Source organism: Vanellus vanellus, assembly GCF_965231255.1.
Source record: "Vanellus vanellus genome assembly, chromosome: 2".
Classification (NCBI taxonomy): domain Eukaryota; kingdom Metazoa; phylum Chordata; class Aves; order Charadriiformes; family Charadriidae; genus Vanellus; species Vanellus vanellus.
In genome coordinates this window covers 30,868,593-30,896,227 of record NC_138906.1, presented here as the reverse complement: position 1 = coordinate 30,896,227, position 27,635 = coordinate 30,868,593, and the positions used below count along the sequence as shown (strand labels likewise).

General features: G+C 36.2%; 1 protein-coding gene across 6 annotated transcripts in view; it reads right to left on the bottom strand.

The window, feature by feature from the left end:
• PHF14 (PHD finger protein 14) overlaps nt 1-27,635 on the bottom strand; it is a gene marked incomplete at its 5' end in the record, with an annotated part of 172,270 nt that overhangs the window by 39,652 nt on the left and 104,983 nt on the right. For 5 of the 6 annotated variants that reach the window (XM_082499539.1, XM_082499538.1, XM_082499540.1 and 2 more), the window contains one exon: nt 14,513-14,630. In XM_082499539.1, the coding sequence (XP_082355665.1) occupies nt 14,513-14,630 (118 nt within the window). Of the gene's footprint in view, nt 1-14,512; nt 14,631-25,267; nt 25,398-27,635 lie in introns of those variants that run through there. The other variant, XM_082499542.1, reaches the window with a different exon arrangement.

The following is a 27,635-nucleotide window of genomic DNA, read 5'->3' as shown; positions in this document are numbered from 1 at the left end:
CATCATTCATTATTTCCCAACATTCTAAAGCTGTTCTTTTAGCTACTCTTTGAATAGCTGCTTTTTCTTATCCCAGAATTGTCTGAACTGTATTCATAATCAACTCTTAAAACACTGTTTATTAATTAAAAAAACACATTAAAATACCAAAACTGGAATTAAAATTCAAAATATAGATTCACCACACTAATCTCATCTCATATGTATAATGCAAAGGAAAACACCTTTCCTGTTACTGTCATGGATTAAAGCCACTGATCAAAGGTACAGTATGGCCCAAACAAATGGCAAACATTTCTATACGAACATGAACATCATCACTAGAAATTTTACAATTTCTTCAATAAAGGGAAAAAGCCAATATCTATCTTTTTTTGTGCTAAATCTCTTATGTCTTGCATAATTTGGAAATTACCTGGTGCACCAGAGCAACAGATTTTATATGAATATCCTTTTGCAGGATATTAATATATTGGCAAGACTGATATACTGTGCCATTATCACCGCATAGAAGAGTAACTCAATACTTTTTCCTTTTTGTGACCACAGCGCCTTCTTCCTATGTATTGTTCTGCTATTTTTCCTTATTATGAATTAGGTCACAGGCATATACTATAGCCTAGAAAGTTATTTTTGTCCTAATTTTATCTTTTACAGAGTTTTAAAAGTTATTTTATGGAGTTCTAAAAGCTCTTTAAGACAATACACACATAATTTGTTACTGCTGAATCAGGATGTTTCACCTTCCCCGTGCCCGTTTTGTACAGCTCTGACCTCGCCAATCATTTTTTCCCCCTCATCTAAAAAAAACCAAAAAACAAACAACAACAACAAACAAAAAAAACACACACAAAAAAAAACCAAAAACAAACAAAAAAAACCCAAAAGTTGCACAACAAGTTCTCAAACACATCACAAGCACCTACGGCCACAGTAAGATTGGTGCTTACTGCGTTGCTGTATGCACGTTGCATATAACTGCAGCTGTTGACCTCAACGTATTTACAGAACGATACAGGCATTTTACACTTAACATTTAAAAAAAGATTTTCTGACCAAAAAAAAGGCAGTGCTGCAGCTACAATTGCTCCATCAGTGAGGCCACATTTGGGTTTGCATTCTTCTGTTTCCTTAAGCGATGTTTTTTTTCCTTCAGAAATGATCAGGGGCAGACCACAGCGTGGTCACACAGTCTCTCTACAAGATAGTTTTACTCAATCTGTTTTTCTTTTCAAATCATGTTTAAATCGCCCCAGACTTTCCATGCTCTTGGACTGCTGAGGCAGTGACAGCTTGGGAGTAAGGTACAGCAGCGAACTCACTTCCACCTCTACGGGTCAAACTGCACGTTCGCTCAATTTATGGCCAAAGTAGTTTGCTTTACTCCACTTCAGCAGCTTGGGAGAAAGCATACACAAAATTTGCTCACAATACTTGGCTGATACTTCACTTGAACTAGAAGATTGAGCACTTGAGAAGATCTCTGCTCCAAAAAAGCAGCTGCTTTATTCTAACCAAAATAGAACGTAGCTCCAAAAAGGCTTTCTTTCAAGCACACAATCTTCAGATATTATGCATCAGCATGCAGAGAGTGTCTGTCAGATGTTGGAACAAAGCTTTAAATTGTACCATCTAACTTAATTCTCAAGACAGGGTCAGCACATTCATAGGGTTGGGTGGGTTTTTTTTTCCCCCCTTTAAATAATATTTATTTAGCTCCTCACATCTTCATCGGCAGTAATTCTTGCTTTTCAACTTCTTGAAGTCCAGATTTTCCCAACATAATGCAAAACAGAGTGACATTAAAATGTGTGATCTCCAAAAACATCACAAAATAGTCAAAGAATACTTATTAAATCAAGACTGGTTTTCATCTCTCCCCACTTCCAGGTTTTTTTTTTTCCAGTAACAAGATGAAAGAAAGAAAGGGATTGCACAGTACATTATTTTTTGCAGTCTAAGTTTACTATGCAAGTTTTATAGCTCCCTGAACTTTCCTTATATGGTACCCACTTATCTGCCTGTGCTTCATACGTTTTCTACAAAAGCTCTACCCTGCTCTGGGGGAAGGCTCTCTGTGTGCCCTCCGCATCCTCCTCTCCATTTTGCCATGGCCCTATTTCCTAATTCATCCCATCCTCCCCTATAACGGTTTCTGTGTGTTTCTCCAAGTGGAATTTTCTCATGACTATGAATGTGTGTGTGCTCAGATTTCCCCTTCTATGCCAACAGCGCTCCTTGCGGTCCCATTATTTTTTTCCCGTCCTGCTTTTCTCTCTCTCCCTTTCCCAATCTCTCGTCTTTAAAAAGTACCATCGTTTATTTTCAACTGACAAAGCAGAAAAAAAATCCCATTAATTCAAGGCCATAAAAATATTTTTAAAGAATGAATCTCTCTATAGAAAAGCTTTCTATAAAAATGTTTCTTATACCCTCCTTTTCAGCCCTCTCTAACATCTGAATATGCCAAATGAAAAAATCTCTTAGACATCCTTTAAGAACCTTCAAACAAATGTCAGGAACCCTATTCTGCAGATGCCCCGACTTACTCATTCATGCTAGTCGCACGAGCAATTAAAGAAACTTTCCATATAACTTTATACTACTAAATAGAGATACGTACCCTTACTAATATAGCCAGCTAAAACACAAGGATATTTTATTTTGTCAAACTCAGCTACATTGACAGCGGGCTGTTTACTAAAAAGGGAATGAGCAGCCCAGTTGACATAGTTTAAGATGTGGCATTAATCAGCCATCTTTTGCTGAGCCCACAGGAACTGAAAGGTCACAACTAGTGCTGCTTTTTTAAAGCATCCTCAGAAAGGCCGGGAAATTCCTCATTCTTCCCTAATTAAGAACGCTGTAAATGATATATGGAATGCTGAGGCTAAATTCACTCGAAATGTCAACTTTACTGCCTTGTTTTAGGAGGCATAAATATTTTCCCTGTGTTTTTTGTTTTGGTTTGGTTTTAAAGATTACATCTATGAGACAAAATTCCTTTTTGTGTTTCTCATCTGTAGTAGAAAACACACACCAAGTCCCTTACTCTTAAATATAGTTGCTTAATAACATTGTAGACCAGATTCTGTCAGTTAAAAGCATATGCATACAGTGCTCATACAAACAAACAAATAATAAAATTTAATACCCTAGCAGTATATATCCATGGATTGATTTTTAGGCTTTCGACCTTGAGGTGACTGATAGGTGAATTCCACAAATTCTCTTATCAGAATAGGAATGAAATCACTTTTGTAGTCAATTAAACTAAAACACAAATATACCTTAGAAACAGCAAACATGGGAGTGGCTTTAATAGTCACTTCGTACCATTAACTATTGTGGTGCGACGGGAACAGTTCTGTAGAGCAACACAGTTGGTGTTGAGGATCAGCCCAGCGTGCTATACGTGTTCCAAAGATACGATTAGTTTGGTCGCTGCCCATTAGCAGTCAGAACACACCCTCAGCTTTGGTGTCCCTTGAGGGGAACCTGGTTTGCACACTCTTGAGACCACTCCATAACGTGAACCGAAGCGCAGCAATTGGTGGCAACTGGGTGATTCCTTTCAAAAATGCACTCCTGATCTTAACCAAAATGCTAAGATGAATACACACTAAGATACCTCAGATTAAGATCCATGGAAATGAGCATATCAGAATGTAGAACAATTTAAGCTAATCAGTAGAAAATGTTCAAAATAACTGGCTATTTCAAGTACCAGCTTTATTCAATATTCATTAGCGTCACCCTGGATTATCAGCAGTTCCCTTCCTCATCCAGAGATTCACTGCACTGAAAGCTCTCTGGGTTCTAACGACTCTCCCTTTCCCCTTCTTCTGTTCTTTTTTCCCCAATGAAAAACAAAAAAAGAGTGAGACAGACACACTCAGTGCCTTACTTTTAGACGATGGTTTGATTGCTGCCCTAAATTAATTGGTGAACACATTCAACCATCAAAGGGAAGATCCTGGTTCACTTCCCTCTTGCTCTTCTTAAGACGGTTCAAAATCATATTTCCGAGGGATTGCTTAAGCCTTTTTACTATTCTTCAGCTGACGCACGTCGCTTTGCATGGAAGAATGAGTCACTAGGTAAAATGATTCATTGTATATTAACCAGGGTACCTGAGAAAGGGTACAAATTGTCTTCTGAACATTTTACTATTTTATATCAAGGGGGTTTCAGGCTCTGTCTACGCTGTACCCAGAAAGCACATAAACAACAATAGGTCTATAAGTCATTCCAGTGAGAGAATTAATAACAGATTAATAAATCGCATCTCCCATATCTCAATTTTTTTGTATTTTCTCATAGTTACCTTTTAAATGTAAGATTCTTGAAGCTATCGTTACATGAATACAGACACAACAGCCTTCAAAAAGTTCCTTACCACCAGCAATTTTAAAAACCCAAGTATTTAGAATATCATTTTGCCCTGCAGTTCCTCTGCCTTCCGCAATACTTTCAACCTATAACAAGCAGTGGAGATATTAGGCACTAGAAGAAAAGAGTAAGGCAAACTTTATATTCATTTAATACACAATATACTTGCAAATATTAGTACCTACTAGGTATCCTTATTTCTTGCACAGGATGGGTTACACGTTTAATATTCATTATGTCAATGACTGTATCAATCTGCTGACGCCCTTCTATTTCCGAAAATAAGTATGCGATGTGATTAACCTACTCTAAGTACACTTGTGTGTACCTTCCATAAATACTAAGTTATCTTGCTATTTCCTTTTAGACACTTTTTTTCTTTGGCTATTTATACCACATCTGAAAGGATACCATCTGCCCTTCAGACTTCATGAGATTAGTAGCTAGAAGAAATCTTGATAACTACAGATTCCAAGGCTTTCCATATATGAAATCTTTTGGTACTGTCCGACGCAGCTGAAATACACTTAAGACTTTTCAAACGTGCCCAAAGGTGTTTCAAACCACTGAACCAGATAATAATTTTCAACTGTTACCAAAGTCACATTTACTAAAAAAAAAATCTAAGATAAACTTAATTACCACCAGAATTTAACAATACACTATACATTTTAAAGGCTTTGTAAAAATCTTTTCAAAAGCCATCTTAAAATTCCACATAGTATTTGTGCTTTTTCTTGGTAGTGCTGATTGTAATGCTCTTACAGCTATATTCCCACACAAACTATTTGCTGAGCCAATTTTAAGAAGAGGGAACTTTTCTGCTACAGAATGCTAAAATCCAAGTGATGAGACACTCCTTTGCACAGAAAGTGGCTGACACAGCACAAATCGGCAATGCCCAGCTGTCTTCTGCAAAATGTGATTAAATGTGGCTGCCACTAAGAGAATCTCTATTTGAGAATGGTGACTAAACCTCACTACCACTATCTAACACTACGGCGAAAAGCGAATCTGGACTCTGCTAAAATTCATTACTTGCTTAGCACTTCATAAAATGGCACTTTTTTGGTTTCTCCCTCTCCCTACCCCCTCCCCCCCCACCCCCCCCTTTTTCTCTCTTGGTTCAATATGATTAGATTTTGCCCAGGCAGCATTAGGAACTTATACCGATGAACGACACATTACTTAAAGTGACATATATGGCTGCATTTCTTTGAAAGACTTTAAAATAAAATCAACCTTGAGGGTAAACATGAGCAGGTAATTAGGTACCTATGATAATGTGTTCAGATCTTATCCAGAAACTAATAATTAAAAGATCTAATTCTTCTTCTGTTATATAGAATGTGATTACAGGTGATGTGCTAAGATAATTTGCAGGGTAATAAAGTTGGACTAGTGAGGAATTAAGATATATAATTCTTCTTTAATTACATGCATTCTTATTCTATATAAAACACAAGGTAAGAAATGTATTTCTAGGTAAAGAAATTTATCTCAGGAATTTGGTATAAACAGAACACTACTTTGCAAAATTTGAGTGGAATGGGATGCTACCAGACTCCAGATAAAACTTCGCATCTCTCAGAACTGCCTTTGTTTACATCGTTGCACAGTATTTTTGCTATTTTCTGTTGAGTCTTCAGTTCTTCATGAGTATTCAAATTAGAAAGGATTATGCACAATGGATATCTTTTTTTAATACTGCCCTCCTGGCAGCTTATATCATCTAAGCCAAGAATTTAATCAAGGCTCAAATGGTTAAAAAATTCAAAAGTCAGTTACAAACTTTTCATTCACACTTTTTTCAGACGCTTCCAAAATCAACATGTGTTCTACTATTTAAGTAAATAACAATCAAAATTTCCAATAGGGTTGTTAATAGGAAGTAGTAATGGTCAATTACAGTTTATTGGTAAATTTGTTTATGGCTCCACTGTCAGCGTGAAGCCCCTAATTATCAATACTCAAAAGGCTCATTATTTTAGGAACTCTAGAAGTAGGAAGACAACTGGATTGATGAAGTAGATCTGAATGTGTATCGGTGCTGTAAGCTATGATGCTTTGGCACCTACAGTTTGGTGACTTTCCCATGCTTATATCTTCCTTTTGTGACTTTACTTGAAAAGGAATGTAAAATTGAGAAGACTTGGCTTAAAACTACTATCTCCACGTCTTTTACATTTCATTATAGTATCTTCAATATGTAAAATGCACTGTCACAATGCCGCTTGACATTGTAAATATCTAAAAATTGATTTTCAAAAGCAAGAAAGAGAAAGCCTCCAGTTCTTTCAGGAGCAAGCGTTCCCCTCCTCTATCAGCCTTCTCTCATCCTTTGAGAGCACACGTAGCTGCATACCAAAGAGGAGGTATAACATCTTCCCGGTGCGGGGTGCTGCTCAGGGCTGAAAAAGTGCTCTCATTTTTTATTCTCTCACGCTGCGTTAGCATAAAACCAGGTTTAGTGGCTTTACTTCAAACACGACGCTCGCTGCTTTTTGGATTTTTCCCAATCGCAGACAGGTCCCAGCAGAGACTCCTTGTCACTCAGCACAACGGTAGCGGCAACATAGGCTGTAAATTCATTTTGTCACGGCTTAGGAAGTTTAAGTCATAATTCAGCAGAAGAGCTATTTCCCAGATAAACCGTAATTGTAAGCAGATTCTGTTAGAAGCTTAACCTAAAGAAGGCAAAGAGGAGCAGTGGCATTTCTAACAGCTGCCCACAAAGAGATTTTGCTTCCTTAACCACTACCTTAGAGTAGGTAATAGTTATTCTATCTAAACTAAACCACACCTAAACTAGAGGTTTAGACATTTAAATACGAGACTGTGTGTATTCAGATTAGATGCCTTAAAAATGTATAATCACGACACTGTGTTTGCGATTTAAATTTTTTCAAGTCTAGTCCTTTACTAATCAGGTACGTCTTAAATGTTCCAATGGAAATTAGACATGGGTGTGTATTTTAACCAAAGCGGTAATTAATGACCAAGCTCGTTTCTGATTTCAGCCATCCTTGTTTGTTTTTACTTCAGCAATGTATTTTTAATTGCAAAAAAGCAAAACTGTCAAGACAACTTATGAAAAGAAAGGACCACCTCAGGAATAATCTGATCTATGAGACACAAAGCCACTTGAAAAAATAATTTACTTCATTTTAAATGGAGTATAAGGTGTGTCTGTATAATGACAAATATACTCATTTAAAACTGCTGTGCACAGTTTAGATCTTAATTTTCTAAGAACGTGCCACTGGGAAAACAGACTCTGACGATGTTTATTATAACTGCTGGTTTTTGACAATGTTTAAGGCAAGAAAAAATGATGTATTTCACTTTGCGCTCCTAATTGGCACTTTATTTTTTAAACATGTTAATTAATACTCTTTGATCTATCCCAGTGTTATCCTTCAAAATCAGAAAACTGGTTTTGCATTTGGAACAACAATACCTCATTAAGAAAAAGATCCCTGTATTCCAATTTCTTTAAACTTCTGGCTGGCATTAGAGGTAGTACCATCTGTGTAACCAGTCAAAAAGAGATTTGTTCAGACAAGGTTATGGGAAAGACAATGCTGTACTGTATCATCCATTTTTAACTATACTTTTGATAGAGCTAAGTTGCACCTAAGAAGAAGTACAAGCACTAGAAGTCCATGATGAGGATCTGGCAGACAGTAACACGGGGTATTGGAACTAGTAGAATTGATTTTGATGTGGAGAAGAATTAAAATATTTAAAATAAGCATCCGTTCCAGAAATATTTTACAGGGCTTAACCTTTTTTTTCATTAAAACCTAAGCTTCCCACCTACACTATGGGAATCTTCTTCTGCCAACTAAGTGTATCTGATTATTTGGATTAATTTGGGGATTTAATACCAACTAACTTTATGCTGGGCTTATCCGCTATTCATAAATCAAGTCCCATCTTAAGTTAATTTCAAGGCTGATAATTTTTGGAACATTTTATGGTATAAATTATTCATTACATAGATGTATTATACCTGTTTGCCAGAAAATAACAGAGGCTGTGCCATCTCGTTTTTTAAAATATGATACCTGGGGAGCAAATATTAAAACACATTTGGCAATATTTCAGCCAACTGATAAGAATTATCATACACTGCAATTTCATATTTATTTTTTTTTTTACTATCTTGATAGTGCAATTCATTTCTGTGCCAACGTTTGGCATTACCGAAGTTCTTAAAAGAGGGCACAAGTCGTGTAAGGATTTGTATTAAATCTTCACACGGTATTACAGATTTGGATAATTTTCTCTTGTTCAATTTTAAGAAAATCATTGAAGTGCCAACGTTTGACTGCTTCTCACAAACCTAGGAAGACAACAATGATTGCAGAACAATCACATATTTCCCAGTTCATTTATAGATAAAAATCTCTTGTTCCATGTCACACAAGAAACCAAAGTCCAAAACTGTTTTATGTGGCACTATTCAACTGTCCTCAAGCAACTTTAAAACATATGAATACACACAAAAATGTTTAAATCTATCGTTCTTGCTGACCATGTAATAAAATAGATCATAATACCCACACCTAGTAAAAGTGAACACAGATTCTACCTTTACAAATGCAGTCACTGAATTACACTATACAATTTGTTATTCTGTAAACCACTTCGAAACACTGCTAACTTAAGGATGAAAAATGTTGCATAAAAATTGAACTTTATTCCATTACATTATATTCTGCTTGTATCAGCAAGCAGATTTATTAGCAGTATTCCGTTATCGTTTTTCAGCTGCAATACCCTTTGCCATGGTGGCAGTGCATTCGCTTGTACCTTGTGTCCTCAAAAGAAGGTGCTCTGCTGCAACAGTCTCTCTGATGCAAGCTGACTAAATGAGGGTCACAGTTTCTTTATAATTGCAGCCACCCTTTGTCAGAATCTGCACCTGAAACAAGTCTGAAGTAATGCAGAAGACCTTGCAGGATTTTTTGGTTTATTTTTGGAAAGATGCGTTTTAAATGTAACTACTTCAAATCGCATTGTATTGAATGCTAAAATATATCTTATATAAAACATATTTAAGACGTGATTAAGCATGCATATACGCTACCACCATGTGCCAGCCTCATATATTATATTCAAATTGGGTTTTCTTGTACATATAAAATGCTAAGGATATTGGCTGTATTGGAACTATGTTGTTCCAAACGTTTAGTAAATGCCCAGATAAAGTCTGTCCATGCAACACTGATTCAATCATCTTCTGTGTGTACTCAAGCAAGGAGAATCCCACCTAAACTCTAACCCTTGCTAATCTAAAGCAACCGTCTCAGCTCCCTCCTACAGTCAGTGGACAGGAAAATGCACCGCCAGAGAACAACTCATCCAAAACTAAGGAAAATGTCTAAAATAGGGGAGCAGTGTTGACATTTTGCAAAAGGGAAGTCAAGACACAGGGAGAGTAAGAATTAAAATTTCTATTAAATTAGCTACTCGATTTGCAATAGTCCAGACCGCATCATTATGGAGACGTAGTACTTTCAAAACACAGCTTACACCATCACCCACTGCAGCTCTGAGAATTCCGCATTTTTACATGTTGGACCAAGGGATCCAGGCCGGGCAACAGCAAACAACGAGAAAAAATTACTAAACATTTGAAAATTTTAATTTGTCTAGCATGCGCAGGAGGTCTGGGATGACACACAAAGGTAAAATTCAATTTTCTGGTCACAACTCAAGTACTCCAAACATAAGGTCAAGCTTTTTTTTTTTTTTTTCCCCCTTCAGTTTTCATGCCTTGCAAAACCTAAAGATGGTATATTCATCTAATACTCAACCCAAATTAATCCCTGTCAGTGACTCCCGACAGCTAAATCAGAGAAGGCAGAGGTCCTATAGAAAAAAACCCAAAATATCTCAGCATGAAGTAATTGAAGGCTGTAAATTCACGTATAGCCACAAAAGGACTTAAAGTACTGCATGCCAGCTTAATTTTGACATTTCCTAAATTTTGAGAGCTTGACACCAGGATTTTTTAGTTCTGCTGGTTTATTTTTTAACACACTTATGTGAAATGATGCATGTGTGAGAAAATGCTCCCCGAGTTTGAGAAAAATGAATAATGAAAAAGTTTAAATTCCCTAAACCATAATGAGATTGTCATCTGCACAACTCACGAGTAGGTCAGAAACTTCTACACTCCCCACAGGCTTTCTTACCCACCCGCTTTATATTTTACTAGAAAAAAATCCACAGACTACAAGAATTAAATCTAATTGCTTTTTTTTCTGATCAAATTAAGCGATTTGAAATAAATTTTAGTTTTTTAAAAATTATTTTTAATTTAAAAATATTTCCAACGTTATATTCACTATTTTAATATTACAGTGTCCAATTACATTTGCGCATCCACTGTGTGAAAGTGTGATATACCCAAATAAACGTTTCTACTTGGCTAATAAGTAAAATTGTCTATGATTGCTTTCCAACACAAAAAGGTGTACAAAAAATAATACTTGCCAGGGTTGGCGCATCATGTATTTGTCGTTCCAGAAAATATTTCCTGAGGGGCTTAGATGAGAATTCTATGCATATAGACTGACAATTTATTTCCACGGAAAAAATGCGATACAGTAAAAAGACAAAATAAAAGCAAACTAAACAGAAGTCAGGAGACGAGGCAGCTGATCTTGCAGCACTCAAATAATGACCTGACATGTACACTCTGCAGCGTTTTGCAAAACAGATTGTACGCAAAGATGAGCAGCTCGAAATCTAACTAGCACCGTCATCGTAACCACCGTGATGTATGTTTAAACTCTTTGCTGCCTTGGTCCTTTGCAAAATTTTTAAATTGAAGGAGACACTTTAAAACGGTACTTTTTAAATGGGAGGCAACAGAAAGGAGTCCGCATCCAACAGTAAGGAAACCTCACGCTGAGACCCTTATCGCACGTAATGAACAAATGGTCAGGCCACATTTATTCCTACTGAATATTACCACATCACAATATTGAATTATTTTGTTTAGATTTTATTAATTTCATTTTTATTAAATACAACTAAAATAAGGTTCTATATTATTTCTGAATATCACTATTTGAAACTATTAGCAAATTTATGATTTAGAGCGAAGGATTTGGCAATCCTGAAAGCGCACCGTAATCCTTTCGCAGTGTAGATGGATAATGTTACAGAAACGGAGTGCTTATAGGTTTGCTTCGGCTTTCATGTGATGTAACAAAATCTACAATGTTTTTGAGATGAGAGAGCTTGTCAGACCTTAGTAGTGAGCATCACCCATTCCATAAAAGTGACAGCAAGTATTACCAGCAGAGAAGCTGTTGCCCTCATGCCCTACAGCAAAGTCACTGTCTGTCTGTTATTTGACAGGCAGGGTAATATGGGAATATGTTACGCTGCTGGAAAAAACTGACACAATTGCTGGAGAGTCCTGTGACGAGTATGAGCAAAATGGAAGCAGCATGTCCAACATTTGTGAGAGACAACAATTTAAAGCATATGCTTATTACCGCTAAATCTCTTGTACTGCTGACACCTGCAAGTGCTTAGTAAAACCTGAAAATCAAATCACATTATTCTTTGTCAGCAGTATGCAACTTTTTCTGAACATCAAAAACTGAAATTCATAATTAGAAATAAAAGCTAGCTGAACCATTATATGCTATGCACTGTAATCTCTCCAGTCACTAAAATAGTGTAATTTACCTATCAGTTGTTTCCAAGGACCAATACTGCTACTGAAAATACTGGGGAATTTTGAAATGTATACTATAACAGTGATTTAAATGGGATCAAAACAGATGAACGAAGTTGAAGGAACGAAAACTAAACAATAGTCTCCTTAGGCAAAGCTGGAAGTTCAATGCCATTTTGCTGCTATAATCCATACACCAAAGCTCCCTGTGACACACCAAGAATTGGATTTAGCGAGTGACTGGGAGACTGAAATTGCTGGTAGCTCAGGCTTGCAATTCATCCGCAGGTCAGACAGAGCGCAGCAAACAATGCAACTTTCTCTACGGTTTTCCTCTTCTGAGATCTAAGTACACATTTGAGAGACTACCCCCTCTAGTAACGGGTGGAAAAAGCCTTTATCATATCAGCTCCTCCTGGCTGTGAAAAGCTGTGCAAAATTGCGGATATATAATACAAAATCCTAAAGCCATCGAGAATATTGAATGTGAAAATGATTAAGTACCTAAACAAAGCTCTAAACCTTTAAATAACATGTTCACCTTAAGGAAGGTCTGTAAGGAGTTTAACTCAATACCATGTTGTTTGAATTTGTTATGCAGTATAGAATATCACGAAAAAAAAGCTACAGAAAAAAACTTTTTAAAACATAGACAGCAATATAGCTTTTTCAGAAAAATTTCTCTGCACAGCTCTGTGGAGAAGCTATGGGCAAGTGTCTGAACAAAACCACAAGGAGTCCCCATAAGACAGTTTTTCAGTATCTTTCATATTCATTACATTTTCACTCGTATACAATTCAAATTGGCTGTGCTTGAAAGTGCAAAAGACTTTATTTAAATTTACACATTAAAAATCTCTATGAATGAAAAAGAAAATCAGACACAATAACAAGCATTTTTTAAAATTTGTAATAATCACTAAGATAACACTATATATTATCATTATTCTAATGATAAACTTTGTTTACTCTTCAAAACATTGTATTTTTCAACATAGACCTTAAAACTAACACACACCCTGTGCTAAGTGAAGTCAATCACACTGCATTTACATGATAAACTGTTTTTAAAATTTCACCTGGTACATAGTGTGCTAATCTCCTGGAAAACACATTTAGAAATTACAAACTGTTTCGTTTTGTTTTGGTTTGGTTTTTTTTTTTTTTGTTTACTCAGAAGAAGCCAAGAAAACAGGAGACAGAAGATTTTAACTAATGTTATCAAGAACCCCTTTTAAGTTTCAGCAGGTGACAGAAATTCAATAACAATTTCAATTCCCTCTTGGAAAGCCGGTTGCATGTAAGTGGTATTCAAGAAAGATTGCTTGATGTCCAAACTGTAGCGGACAGCTAATTTCCGACGTCTGTCTTCATATCTCCTTACAGAAGAACAATTTGATTAACCCCCAGGTGAAACTGAATGCCATATTTTTCCAGTTGGAAAGGGACACAAGCAAGCCAAAAAATGATACCTCTCTCTGAACGTTTTGTATCTTCCATTCTTAAGAGAAGTGTCACGAAAGAGTTTAAGTATCCAAGTACGCTAACGGGTAACATATGACAACATCTCTGCACAGCCGTGTTCCTGTGTATCCAAATACTGAGTCACTTCCTTACAAGTTAAGAAATTCGGCGAAATACAAAGAACGTGGCGGAATAGCCTGTAAAAAATTTTACAGGCTATTCTGAATGCTCTGTTATTTTAACACTGAAGTATCAGACGCATTTATAATTAATTTGGAAAATCAATTGGAAAGTGTCTCTTCATAGGTTACGGTGATGATGGAAAAGAATGCCAGTGCTAAAGAAGCTTCTGTGCAGACAAACAAAGGATCAAACTCTTTATTTTTTTAAAAGTCAGTACTACAGAAGCACGCTATTACTGTCAATATTATTAAAGAGAGTTAATCCAAGTCAAAAATTAAATTCTAGTTTTAAAATGTTATATTTGATCAAGGCATACCAATCAGTATAAAGTATTAACAACCTTCATATGATTTTCCAGTGAAAAAAACAGGTTTTGTAATTCAAATCATCTTCATTTATTAAGAAAAACATGTACTTTCTATCTCTTTCCTTAGAGGTTTCTATTCTGCACTCCCGAAATACTTTCACTTGTCAATAACGTTACCAATCCTCATACAGTATCCACATTCACTCCTTTCTCAGAGAGAACATGTGAAAAGAAAGCATTTAACTGGGATAATAGAATTCTCTTTATTGATTAAGAATATTTCCATTTTGCATACATTCTTTTTTTTACCCGTTTTACAGAGAATCTGAAATCATTACTTTATGACTTCCTACTGTTTTTCAGAGAAACCTATGTATAGCATTTCAACAAGAACTTCAGACGCTGAGTAAGACTGCTAAAACCAGAACACTTTAACTATTTCACAGGACGAATTAACTTACTTTGGAGGATGTAGAGTCACATTCCTGACAAATCCATCCATAGCCAGTCTGTTTAGGAGACTTTTTCAAGGGAGGGTCTAGACAGCCAAAATGGTAGCAAAGCCTGCATTCATCACACCTGGCACAGAAAAAAAAAAAAATTAAAAAATTATATATAAGCAGTACTTCTATACTATTTTAGCTTTAGCTTCCCTGCAATTCTCAGCACAAGGTTTCCTGATCTATTATCATGATACAAAAAAATCCATTTTCTATAAGGGGTATTTTCAAAAACAATCACTTCAAGTAGGTTCTGCCTAATTTGGAATATTCTGATGCAGACACTTACACATCACCTTTGGCATCATCTTATATAAACAACATTATATCAGAGACTGGGAAATTAAAGAAAAAAAAAGTATAACCAGTTCAATTTTTTAGACACTTCAACGTCATTCATTGCCATTTATTTTCAGAAATTTGTGACTTTTTTAGACAGTGACAATATTGATTTTTCATCATCTTAAGACACTATTTTACACATCTACTCTTTCAAGGAAAACTGTGAAGTGTTTGCTCAGATTTTCAACAACTCAAGTATAATTTACAGCTATGAATTATATTTTTTACACTAGGACTATGTGGTCGATAAATAAGTGCAGAAATATTTTTGTAATTTTCTGGAAAGGGGCATTAATTTAAAAGGATTTCACTGAGATCTTTCACTTATAAAACTGCCTTACGTACACACAACAATTTTATGTTCTTTTTTAATAAACCTTTCATTAGTGTTTTTTACTATGTACGTCACACATAAAAAGCTCAAAACGTATAGCATAGCATGTTCACCACTCTTAAGGTACCAGCATTGAAGAAACGCTACATTATAACAAGTGCTTCATTAAAGGATTTTTAAATCAGTACAATATGCTCAAAATGAGAAAAAGATTTTAAATCCAAACAGAGATTTTCATATATCCTACTGACACCTGACTTTATTTGCATATCCCCCTGTATTCTTTTATGTGAAAAAGAAAGCTTTTTTCAAATTTACTTTGCAATATTCTCTTCATTAAATGTCCTTAAACTCTGAATTAAATCAAATATAAATTACCCAAAAATAGGAATCAGAGTAAACGTTTAAAAATAAAATTTTCTAGGACGTCCTCTACACTTTCTTTCTCCGCTTCCCTGGCCGCTCATTTTCCCCTCTACAAAACCCGCAAAGGCAAAGACCTCCCAAAACTGCAATAGCAGCATGGCACGGGCAGCATCAGATCAAAGACAGAGGGATACAATTTATCAACAGAACACACAGTGCATCACAGAAAGAGGATCCAACTGACAGAACACACTGCTGTATTAACAGAAGAAAATGTTCACGTGACTTTTCTCCAGGGATTAGTCTCCAAATAGAAAGTAACCGTTTTCTGATTATGATTGTTTAACCTAAATAAATACTTTTTTTCTTGCTGTCCAGGCTGTGCTCGCTAGGGAAGCCTTCTGCTATTAGCAGTTACGTGTAAAACATGAGCACTGGTTAGGGGGGTATGGCATGTACTGTCTTCTGCTAAGCAGAAATTAAAAGCAATAATCTGCCCATCCACAGTGTGCAACACTGGACTGCTTGGGTTTGGTTATTTTAAAAAATAGGATATACCTTATTACAAGCTATATTCTTAGAATTGTTTAATAATCCCTTAACCTAATTCCAGCACAAAGAAGACACTCAAAAAAATGAAACCATCCGCAGTTTTTAATGACAGGAGTTCTACTGTAGAAATACATTACTTACAATTAGGAATGCATACAGTTCTATGTCTTGTAAAAGGCATATTAAAATAACAAAACGGTTGAGAGTGGGAGATGAGACAGGTTACACTCCTACATCCCAACAGCGTATGTGACCTTCAGCAAAAGATTAAGCCTCCTTTGAGCCTCAATGTTCTCATCTGTAAGGGAATATATTTTTACTAGCCTATTTCTATATCTAGAATCTTATTCACGTAAGTACTGGCATCTGAGCACTGCTTATCAGAACTCCCTTCCTGTAAACCGTTTGGGATCGTCTAAGTAACACAAAATAAAGCATCACGCTATTTCTGACCGATTTAGTGTATTTTCGGAGCTTAATCCTAAAATCTACATCTGACTTCAAACAGCACTAATTTAGATTTTTTTCTGAAGCAATTGTTATAAACACAAGTGTTTATACATTCAAAAGAAAATGTTTCCTCTTTAAAATTATGCTTTGCCATCTCTCCTTACATCTTTTCCATTTTATATCTAGAATGTGGTTATTTCCCGACTGCACCTTCAGTCACGTTTCAGAAGTACGCTGGGGGAGTTAGCAAGGCTGGGTTGAAATAACCAGAACATTACGAAATTAAATACAGATCTGGAGGCACCATTCTAAAGCAGAATGTTTTTAATATTTATTGTCATTAATTTTTATCACTTCAAAGCTGTTTAGTTTGGTAGAAGAAAGATTGCATTTTCCTAGAGTGAGTTAAAAATATCTACGTAAGTTTTCAGATACTAATAGCTTCTATCTGCATCTGCACAGCTGAGAAAATGCAAATAACAAAAGCCTATTTTCATGTACCAAAACATAAAAAGCTGCATGGCCGTAAAAATGAAACTATCCCAAATATTTTTAAACACTTCCTTCACGCTGATTTTTACCGGAATACAAATTCTCTGTTGTGTAATGTAAATTCACTGATTCTGAAGTTCCCGGAGCATGATGCTGGGAAAATGGATGAATGCACACCGTACCTTGGCTAAAGATGACGCCCTCGCTGTCTGGCAACTCTCCTGTCTGCCGAGATGGACTTGGGACAAAACGCGAAGCTTACACACGTCACAGTACAGGAAACGAAACTGGCATTACTGATTGCTAATTCCAAAAGAAAACCTCATACCTAGTTTAAAACGGCACTCGTAAAATGAGAGTAAGCCCTCAAGTCTATACTATTACTTGTGTTGTTTTGCCTAGCAACATAAAATGATGGAAAATCCACTGTCAGATTCAGAAAACAAGCAAGCAATACAAAATAAGGAGCACTTTCAACTGAATTAGAGAATGATACTGTTGGGTCACAAAAGGTGTCACGCGGAGAGTCTCACAGCCTTTCAGCCAATGCACTCACGTATCAATCACAATACGGACGTTTACAGAGCAAAGGAGCCACACGGCACTGTCATTTACAAATATCATCCACTTCCACCCTGAAGATGGCTTCATAGTACAAGTTAAACTATTGAGCTATGGAGGGAAAAAGGGAAAGAAACCACTCCCTCCATTTTAAAGGTTCAGTCAAAATTTGTACCCTTGTGGATTCAAGGTCGCATCTTCAAACTAGTCCTTAAGCTAGCAAATATTTTATCTTGCTGTTATTTGTGGATAACTTACTTTGCGGTTAAGTACGTGATTTACAAATGCAATTAAGTGCATAGCCACAGCCAGTGGCCTGGCTAGCAGCTGTACCGAAAACTTTGTGAAAATAAAAACAGAGCTGCGCACAAAGACAAGCTAACCTAACCTCCTAAATTACCTCTAACTGACAGGTAATTGCTTACTATCAATGTTTTAACAAGCCTGAAATTACTTTATGCATCAAAATTAGAAATCGCTACGTTCCTCATTCCAGCAATTAATGAGGATAGATATATGCCCGCTATATACGGAGAAAATGGGGTGTGAAGAAGAGAGGTGAATTCTGAAGGAGTTAGGTTAGTAAATTAAAAAAGAATAAAAAAAAAAACCCAAACATTTTTCACTTATAAAAGCATAGAATGCAGGTCAGCTACGTCTTCACAGCAAGAAAGCTTGATTAGGCATTTCCGTACCTGAAATACGTCTGCTTTGTTCTTTAATAAAGTGATCTCCATCTGCTCATGCCCTTGGATTGTTTTTATTAGTTTTTTAGCAGTACAGCTGGCTGTGCTCAAGCCCTACATCGCTCTGCATTTTCCTGTTTATAATTAACTAATTATGCTCTAATCAATAGTGTAGATACTGATTTTACAATGTAAATGAGATAAATGAGATAATGGCTGGGGTCAATCTCATTTTATTTACAAAGCCCAGCACACGCATCCAATTTCATTACATTGCATCTACCTGCACAGGAGGGAGTCTTATCAGTTGGCCTGCAGAAGTCTTCCTGTGAGCACTGGGGGAAAAGACCTGTGCTTTTACCGAGGAACAGCGAATGCAAAAGCTGCCCATAACTGGCACGTTTGTAAGTCACCGGTTAATACCATCGCAAGCCACAAAGAGCTGATTCAGCCAGAGTGAAGAAAGCTGTTTTGCATTCACAAGACAGCATCACCCAGCTATAGCTGTAAAAGTAATTACCTACACGTCCCTGAAACACAACATTAATAAGCTAATCTTTAAATACAACTTGCCAAATATGCTTCACAGGCTAGAGAAAATCTCTCACTTATGTCCACATCAGTGCACACCGTCTGCGGTGTCATGCCAAAAGGTACCATGTTAAACAAAATACAGAATTGCAAAATACATACGCTACTCCCTATTCGTCACAACAGCTTAGAAAGATTTGCCTAAGTGGCAAAAAGATACAAAACTTTGATATCCTATTGACAAACCATCATCACCATTAAAACTTGTCACATAAGCCTTACGCTGGCAAACTCAGAAGTAATTAGAAGAAAATTAGAAGTAATCTAATCTGGAATTGTTAAACTCCGAGAACTGCAGGAGGATGAGTGTGCATTCACTCACCCATCAGCCCGGGGGGGATGCAACACGATGGCTACTCCAGCTTCTGTGTGGATTTGACTTTAACTCTTGGTACGCATCCTTCCTTGTTGGCTTATTCTGCACCCCATTTCTGACTAAAGACTCTTAACACCTGAGGAAGAGATGCTTCTTCTCGGGCACTGCTCTCTCTCCTCTTTAATCCCTCAGTCTCAAGTGCCGGGCCCCTCTGAAACTGCAAACAGCCGGAGACCTGCACAGGTGGGTTCACTGTAGACTGCAGCACGTTTTTGGGTTCAGATGAAAGACTTAAAACCAGCTACGACAGTTTAAGATACTGTCATCATTTCGTTTCTCGTTAGCGGCGGTATGATAGATCCAATGGAAAGGAGCATGTAAGCATTCCCCCAAAAACCAGAGTAAGCTGATGTAGCTCAAGGGAATTCAAACCACAGAACCAAGGTGACTGGCTCTGGAGGGGAGCAGGTGAGGAGCGCTCCTGTGATACCTAATTGCAACCAGACCGCAAAAGTGATAAATTCTGGGTGACAGGAATGAATACTACGGGATGAGTTATACCAGCAACTCTTACACGTAATGTCAAAGGCAGCACTTTCCTGTGCCATTATTTAAAGAATAAAATTAATGAAAGATCTAATGGTGAAATAACTGTATAATTACGTATTTAGTTCATTGTTATTAATGCTGTCCAAAACCTACTTTTATTCTACTTACTGAGGGAGGACCCAAAACAGTAGTACTTTTTCATTATGGAGTATGTGTAACATTCTTCTTTTTAGCTTTCTCTTCTGACACCTCTTGAAACAAAGTGAAGGTAAATGGAGATATGTCTTTGTATCTTACTCTGCCATCCTACACCAAAACTCTTCGACCCAGCCCCATGGATTCCAACAGAAATTGCTTTCCTTTTGCTGTGATGTGTCATAGGCCAAGCTCAAACCAGCAGTGATGCAGTGCTGTATGTAGGCTCTAACTTAAAACATAAGGTCTAGATCCTTAGCAACTCTTTTGTTTTCAGGCAGAATATTGTCAAAAGAGAAAAACATAATAAGTATAAAATGGAAAAAGCTGGTTTTCCTCTTCCTGATTTCCACACTTTTTCCCATGTCTATAAGTGGCATAACAACTAAAAATACTCAAGTTGTCTTGCAGTTTCTGCTCTACAGAACAGTTTTAAGAAACTATTAGCACCAGGATAATTTGAAAGTCTTCTCACGTAGGCCAGCCAAGCTTTAGGTGACTTCACTATCAGGAGTGTGACAGATTCCAGCACTAAAATTCTTACGTGACTGCACATGCATACAATGTTGAATATAAACCAGGATATAGCCCAATTATATAGCTTCTTCAAACACAGGTACTGGTTATCCTGAAAGGCTCTCTCCAAAGATGCTCAAAATTCAACCGCGTGTAACTCACCGGAACTTGATCTAATTTCAAAGTTAGATCTAACTTTGCAGTCAGTCCTGCTTTGAGTGGGTGGCTAAGAACAGCTGTCCGCCAGGGGCTCCTTCCAACCTGAATCTTTCTGGATTCTAGTATTTTCATAATTTTGATTTAAGTGAATGAAATACTCTTTCTGGGAAGGATAATGCTTACGGTATTACACAAAGTAACTAAAAGCCACATTCAGATTTCTATTATGCCAGATACAATGCAAGCATACAAAAGAAGTCCCTGACTTCCGTAGTTCATAACGTTAGATGAGACAGTGGACTGCTATTCCCTTCTGTCATGCCTGGAAGAGAGAGGGGCATGGCTATTGCTGAAAGGTGAGAGAATATACCAGCCGCAGGGTGATTATTACATTCTATTTGTTGTATCTACCTACTACTGATGAAGACAGTGTATGGGCAAGATGGACACGTGGCCTGACAGAACAGCATGAGCTTACTGAGCTAACAGTAGTTTCACGATAAAGTACCTATACGGTTTGGGAAACTGTACAACCTCTAACTTACTAAATTTCTGTCCAAATTCAACGGCATTAATAAAATGACTTTTTTTCTCTTTAGTATAAACTAATCCTGTGGAAAAGCCTTCATTCACTTGAAGGATCTATGCTACCCTTTTCAGCATCTGCTATGTGAAGTAAGTTTTTTAAAAATCCTGTATTTAGCACTAGTTATAATACATAACAGCAGGAATTTCTACGGCTTTGACCTCTAGGAAGTTCTACTTTAAAGCAAAAAGGTAAGCAAAACATTCTACCTATAAATTCAAAAGGAAAAAAACATTTTATGTAGCTTCTACTCCCTACCCCCTCCCAGATGCTTATCATCACACAACCTAAACATCAAATACTTCGTTTTAACAGAACTGACAAACAGTGTTAATCAATTACATTACAAATGAGCGAAAGAAAATAAGCATTATTCTGGGAGACATTCGTGTAGCTAAATTTATTATGCTGAACCCAAAACGGCCACCTCTCCTACTCAATTTAATTAATGTTTTTTAATACTACAGCAAACAACCCCCCAAATCCAAAAACCTAACGCTGATTATTTATGGGTAAGGAAGAATCTGAATTGTTCCTTTTCTGAGTGGTCCACAAGTCATCTGTTTCATGATGAATACAGTTTGCACGTAGACAATGAATTATAAGAACACTATAAAGAAACTTCATCTACTATACCTGCATGTAAACAGCTTCCTTTCAGCAAGAAGTGTTCACTTCTCTTTCTCTCTCACAGTAGTTCAAAACTATAAAACGTTTGGCTTTGACAAATTATTTTGCAAAATTCATTAAGGGCCCACATACACAAGGGGAATATATTGATGTAAACACTATGTCAAAAGTGTTTGCTTTTGCTCATATTATACAGCTACTGTAGACAACTTACATTCATGGTGTTTTTAGGTTTAAATTGAGTATTTCTGTGAAGCCAATGCTTCCAAGACATGTGTTAAGATAATGCTAAACAAATCACAGTCCCCAAAGCGTCTGAAGTATTTTCTGTCTTGGGAAAACTGGGAAATTCTGAAAGAACCAGGATCACCCCCTTGACAAACTAAAGCATATAAAATTTAAGAAAGCTATTAGCAAACGCTGCATTAGCTTCTCTGAAGTACATTCTAGTCGTAATACATGATCACATCTATAGTGCCACTCTCAAGTATTCAGGCTAATAACTATACTGAGTGGTGTATTGTTTGTGAACTACTAGAGAAGTCGGTTATAGTTTTGAATATTGCCATCAAACTTCTTCCAAAAGGTGAAATATCAAGTGTTAACATCTGGCTTTCCAGAAAAAGAGAGGCAAGTGACATAATGATTCATACAAATGAGAGAAAGAGAGAGAGAGAGAAATTGAAAACTAAACTAATACTTCATGACAAAAGAAAGGGCCAAGGAAGAAACAAAACCCTACAAAAAAACTGTACTTGGGAAGAAACATACAAAATACAGCAGGAAATCACCTTAGGATATGAAGCATGCCCAGGGGAGTATCAACAATACTCAAACGGTTTTTAACACACATTAGTCTGTCCTTAAAATCCTCCCATAGCAGAGATTACTCAAGTTCCCTAACAAACTTCTTGAGTGCAATTATTCTTATACCCTTTCTCTTGCCTAACCCAAATCATCTTGCTACAATTTAACTTATTTTTGGTCTGACCAGAATTGAAGAACAACTTTTTTTTTTTTTTCCCTTCTTTGCAGCAACTTCTCTCTTCATCATTTTTGTATTCGTTTAGCTGTTTGAAGACAGATTACCCAGTCTTCTCTAGATTAAAGAAAACTAACTATTTTAAGCTATTTTATTAATTTACGTCTCCTGTAGTTTTCTTCTCATTCAATTCCATTTGCTTTGGACTTTCTCTACGTATTTCTTGCCAAAGTGGACAGAATACGCGAGCTGAGACTTTTCCAAGGGTGAGGTACCGGTCTTCTGAATATTCAGGAGGAATACTTTCATGTGTTAAATTTAACATCTCTATACATCTCAGGTATGATCAGTTTGATTCATGACAAATTTGTGATCCAGAGTTCCCCATACCTTCTTTTTTGAAGACATATCTTCTAACGAGCTACTTTTGTATTAAAATCATGCATTAAACAGTGATTTGCCTTTTTCTTTACGGCAGTACGTGCATTTTTTTGGATGCTTCCTTGAAATTTCATTTTTTAATTCTAACACTATAGTCCCTCACATCATACTGGCATCACCTGCAAACGTAATCATGCATTTTATTCCAACACCTAATACACTAAAGCAAAAATTAACAAAAATATAATACTACTGAACTGAATCCAGGAGAGTCCTGAGTGGAACATCATTCCAATTTGGCAGTGAGTCAGTCCATGGTAACTAGTCTACTTTTCTAATCAGCTACATATTTTATTGCAGCTTAATTAACAGAATATTTCTCTAGCTTATTTAGCAGAATGTCACATACAAAAGTATTTTAAGTCTTACTAAAGCCAAGGTATGCTACATTTATTGTTCTCTCCTACTTACAATACCTAGACTGTGTTAGTTTAATAACTGAGCATAAATCACAGTAAACATTACTTTCTTTTTTCTTCCCCCTAAACTCATCGTGACATACGGGCAAACACCATTTTTCTCCCCTCGTTAGCACAGCGTTTGGATATAACTTTTTACTTCCAGAATTCTGAACAAGTGGTCACTAAACTTGGTCTTTTCTTCCTAAAACAGATGCATGAATTCTTAAAGATCGAATTCCTGCATTAACTTCTACTTCCCAGTGCAAATTTCTTTATTTTTAAGGTGACTTTGTGTGCTTTGCCAACACAGAACAGTAAGCATTTCTGATTGTTCAGACAAAAATCTTGCCCTGATATCATCCCACCCCCTTTTTAAAACAAAACGACGTGTTAGACATCAGGTTAATTTTATTTAATATAATATCCAAACATGAAATGCCCTGGTAGGATATGACTTGTAGATAAGTATACACAAATATGTATATTTCTCCTATTACTTATTACAGCATTTAATGTCTTTCTTAAGTTTAAAAAATATTTTCAAACGGAAATGTGCCTTCATCGATGACAAAAACCACCATATCTCAAGAAATTCAAAGATTATATGTCATAAAGTTACAAGTGTGATTGCATTTGAGCAGAATTTTTCCGAGCAAGTTCAAGATGAAAACGATGAAGATGTCAACACACTGCTACTGTAGATTTAAGAACGGGATCGGTACCATTTGTAGATCAAAACACTATGTCTGCATCTACCAGGATATATAGGGACGAAGACGAAGATCTCAGCTGTCAGGCTGTGTGATCAGTTCTTCATTCCTTCCCCAACTTACATAACAATTTCATATTTGTATTGTGAGGAGATAAGCTTGTCCTGAACACTGCCAGAGAAGTAAGCCAAATAAAACAAATGTCTGTATATACTCAAATTTTTCTTTTTCTTAAAAATTTTTCAGAAAGCAATATAGCTATAGTTCTATTCACTCGAGTGTCTGAAGTCAGAAACAATTAGTTCATACTAATAAGCATAAAATCAATTTTTCCGTGGCAAACCTATTCCTTCAGAATAGTAAGTCTCAAGTGTTTTACAGGTCTCATTATCACTGAACATTATTATTTTTTTTTTTTTTAGGAAACAATCCTTTTTACAGTAAGGTCTATGTACAACACGGTGTTCTAGATAGAAATATTCTTATTAAACTGCATATAAGTAGAGTGGCAGGCGGATGGCAAACCGTTGCTTATTTCATTCGGTATCACCATAGAGGAATGCACAGTATTTAAGTCCCACAGGCTTCTGTCACTCTTCAGTGAATCCAAGCATTGTATAACATCATTTGCCAACGAAGCACAGGGGAAAAAGACATTACTTAATAAGACAATTCTGACAAGACATTTATCCGGGATTTTTCAACAATGCACATACGAAATGCTCCTGATTAGTGCAAAAAAATGCAGGCAAATTAACTACCTTGTCAGTCCAAATAACAAACCAATCAATTACATTCTATCCAAGCCTGACAAGCAAACTCAACTTTTTGTCATAATAAGCTTATAGTAGAGACAAGGTAGCTGTTCTCCTTTACTTTAGGTACTCTATTGAGAGCTTTATCCGCATTTAAAAATCATACTATAAAAGGCTTCCACGATTGCCTCCGAGGATGAGTTGTGGCAGAGTTGTGTCTCATGAAGGGTATCTACACAGTAAAGTGATAAGAAAAAAATATTAACATTGGAAGATCATAGCAGCTCTGCTCTGTCTTATGAAACATTTTAACATCACACTAAATTCAAGCAATGTGTATGCTCAGATCCAAATAGATTAAGACACTAATACCAAACTTCCAAGAGTCTCTAAGTGTCAAAACATTAAACTGAGTTAAGTTATAGCATCCTTTTAACTTTTTCTCAACACAGCTCAAAGAACAAAGGCAGTCCACCGTAAGACAGGGAAGATTTTTTTTTTTTCTTCTTTTTTTAATCATAAAAGCAACAATTTAATACAAGTAGGTTTGATTGCGAAGGCACCATTTTCCTCAGATTTGAAACCCACACAAATGCAGCTATGGGACCGACTCCGTAACAAGCACAAACAGCAGGGGTACTGTGTTACAACCTTAAAAAATGCTTGTTATATAGAATAGCATTTGAAAGAATGTAAGTCTTAGGATTTAGGAAGCATTAAGTAAGGGAGGGTTTCTTCCATAATGCAATGCAGTAATTCAATACACAGAAAGCTTTAGTCACTTCTGAAACAAAGTCTGTGAGGCAGTAATTCAAAAGTCTTCACAGCCTTTTTTCCCTACTTGTACTTCCTGTCTTTTGACACTCTCATGACATAAGTACTTTCCAAGGATGCTTTTTAAAAAAAAAAAAAAAATTACAATTTTAAAGTGCTGATTTTCTACATTTGAACTCTTTAAAACTACTTGCAATACAGCAAATTAATGTAGCTGATAGCATTGCGAGATTTTAAGTAGGAAAAAAAAAATCCATGTTGTCTTTAAGCATATCAAATACCCACCAGTTTTCAAAGGCAGACCTATATAAAGTCTCCACTGCATTTGTTTTGTTATCTACTTTGAAATGTATTAAAGTAGAATTGTAAATAAAAAGGAATTCTAAACTGCTGTCATCCTTGCATAAAATAAAAAAAATAATCTGATGAACAGGAGCCACAGTGTCGCTGCATGTTCCAACAACAGTCCTTTGCAAACTAATTTTAATTACTTTACGGATTTTGAGTCTAAGAATTAGAGGGACCGCAAGGAAGTAGTATATGTAAATCCATTTCAATTCTCACTTCATTAGAATTTTAAATCAGGTGTCCTGAACTGCAATACTACAGTCCAATTTTGAATTCTTTAAGAAAACTGAAGAAAAGCCGAGCTGTAAAATAGAAATACTTTTAACAGTCATCTCAGTATAATCCCCTTCCCTTAGTGAGTGCAAGTGGGTTTGTTCTGATCACCTCAGAGTCGGTGAGGCTGACACGGGTGCACATCCAAGTGCAGAAGAAACATAAGGAGTTCGCATCAGCAGACAATTCAAGACAAGCTCGAGGTCTTTGTGCCACCTCTATCCTTTCTGCAAGAGTATGAGTAACTGCAACTGCACCGTCAGAGTCGGGCCATCAGAATGTGACGGGCTACGCTCTATCTGGGCTAGGAAGGTTGGGACATGAATACAGCGATTCATGCTTTTAATGCAGTTTTTTATTTCTGTTTCTCAAAATGAGTGTATCTGTACATACATGCACATATATGTGTATGTATATGTACTCATATAGATGTATATGTACTTATAATTGTACTTATATATAAATGAATTTATGTTTATACATTATTTTTATATTAAAATTATATTTATGAAAATATGCTTTTATATATGAAACAAACTTCATAGTTGAACTAATAAAATAGTAAGTTAAATTCTAACAATAAGCTCACAAATCAAAGTAATAAAAGACAAACAAGGCTCACAGAGGAAATTCATAACTATAGAGAAAGCCGAGACCCTATTTCCTTTAGTGCTTTAGGAAAGGCTGTCAGAAAACAGGCATCAAGTAGGAAGTGTAAGTAACCTCTACCTGCACTAGTGATTCCTATAGTATTTCTTTGTATTGTATTTTTATTGACAACATCATATCAAGAAATTTTAAAAAAAATATAATATTGATACATTAAAGGGAATCTACTTTTTAAATGGCTGGACAATTTTTCTATTTCTACGGTTTTTAAATTTTGACTTGACATCATTTATTTTACATCATTTAGGGTTACCGCCACCCCTCTCATCTCTGAAGTATTACTTAGTTAAGGAATTACTACTGACTTTGTTTAAACACAGTTCTAACCAGCAATAGAGAATATTAATGGATTAATGGATAAATACAATAGCTTTTTTTAAGCTTGTAATCCACAAACTCATCTGAT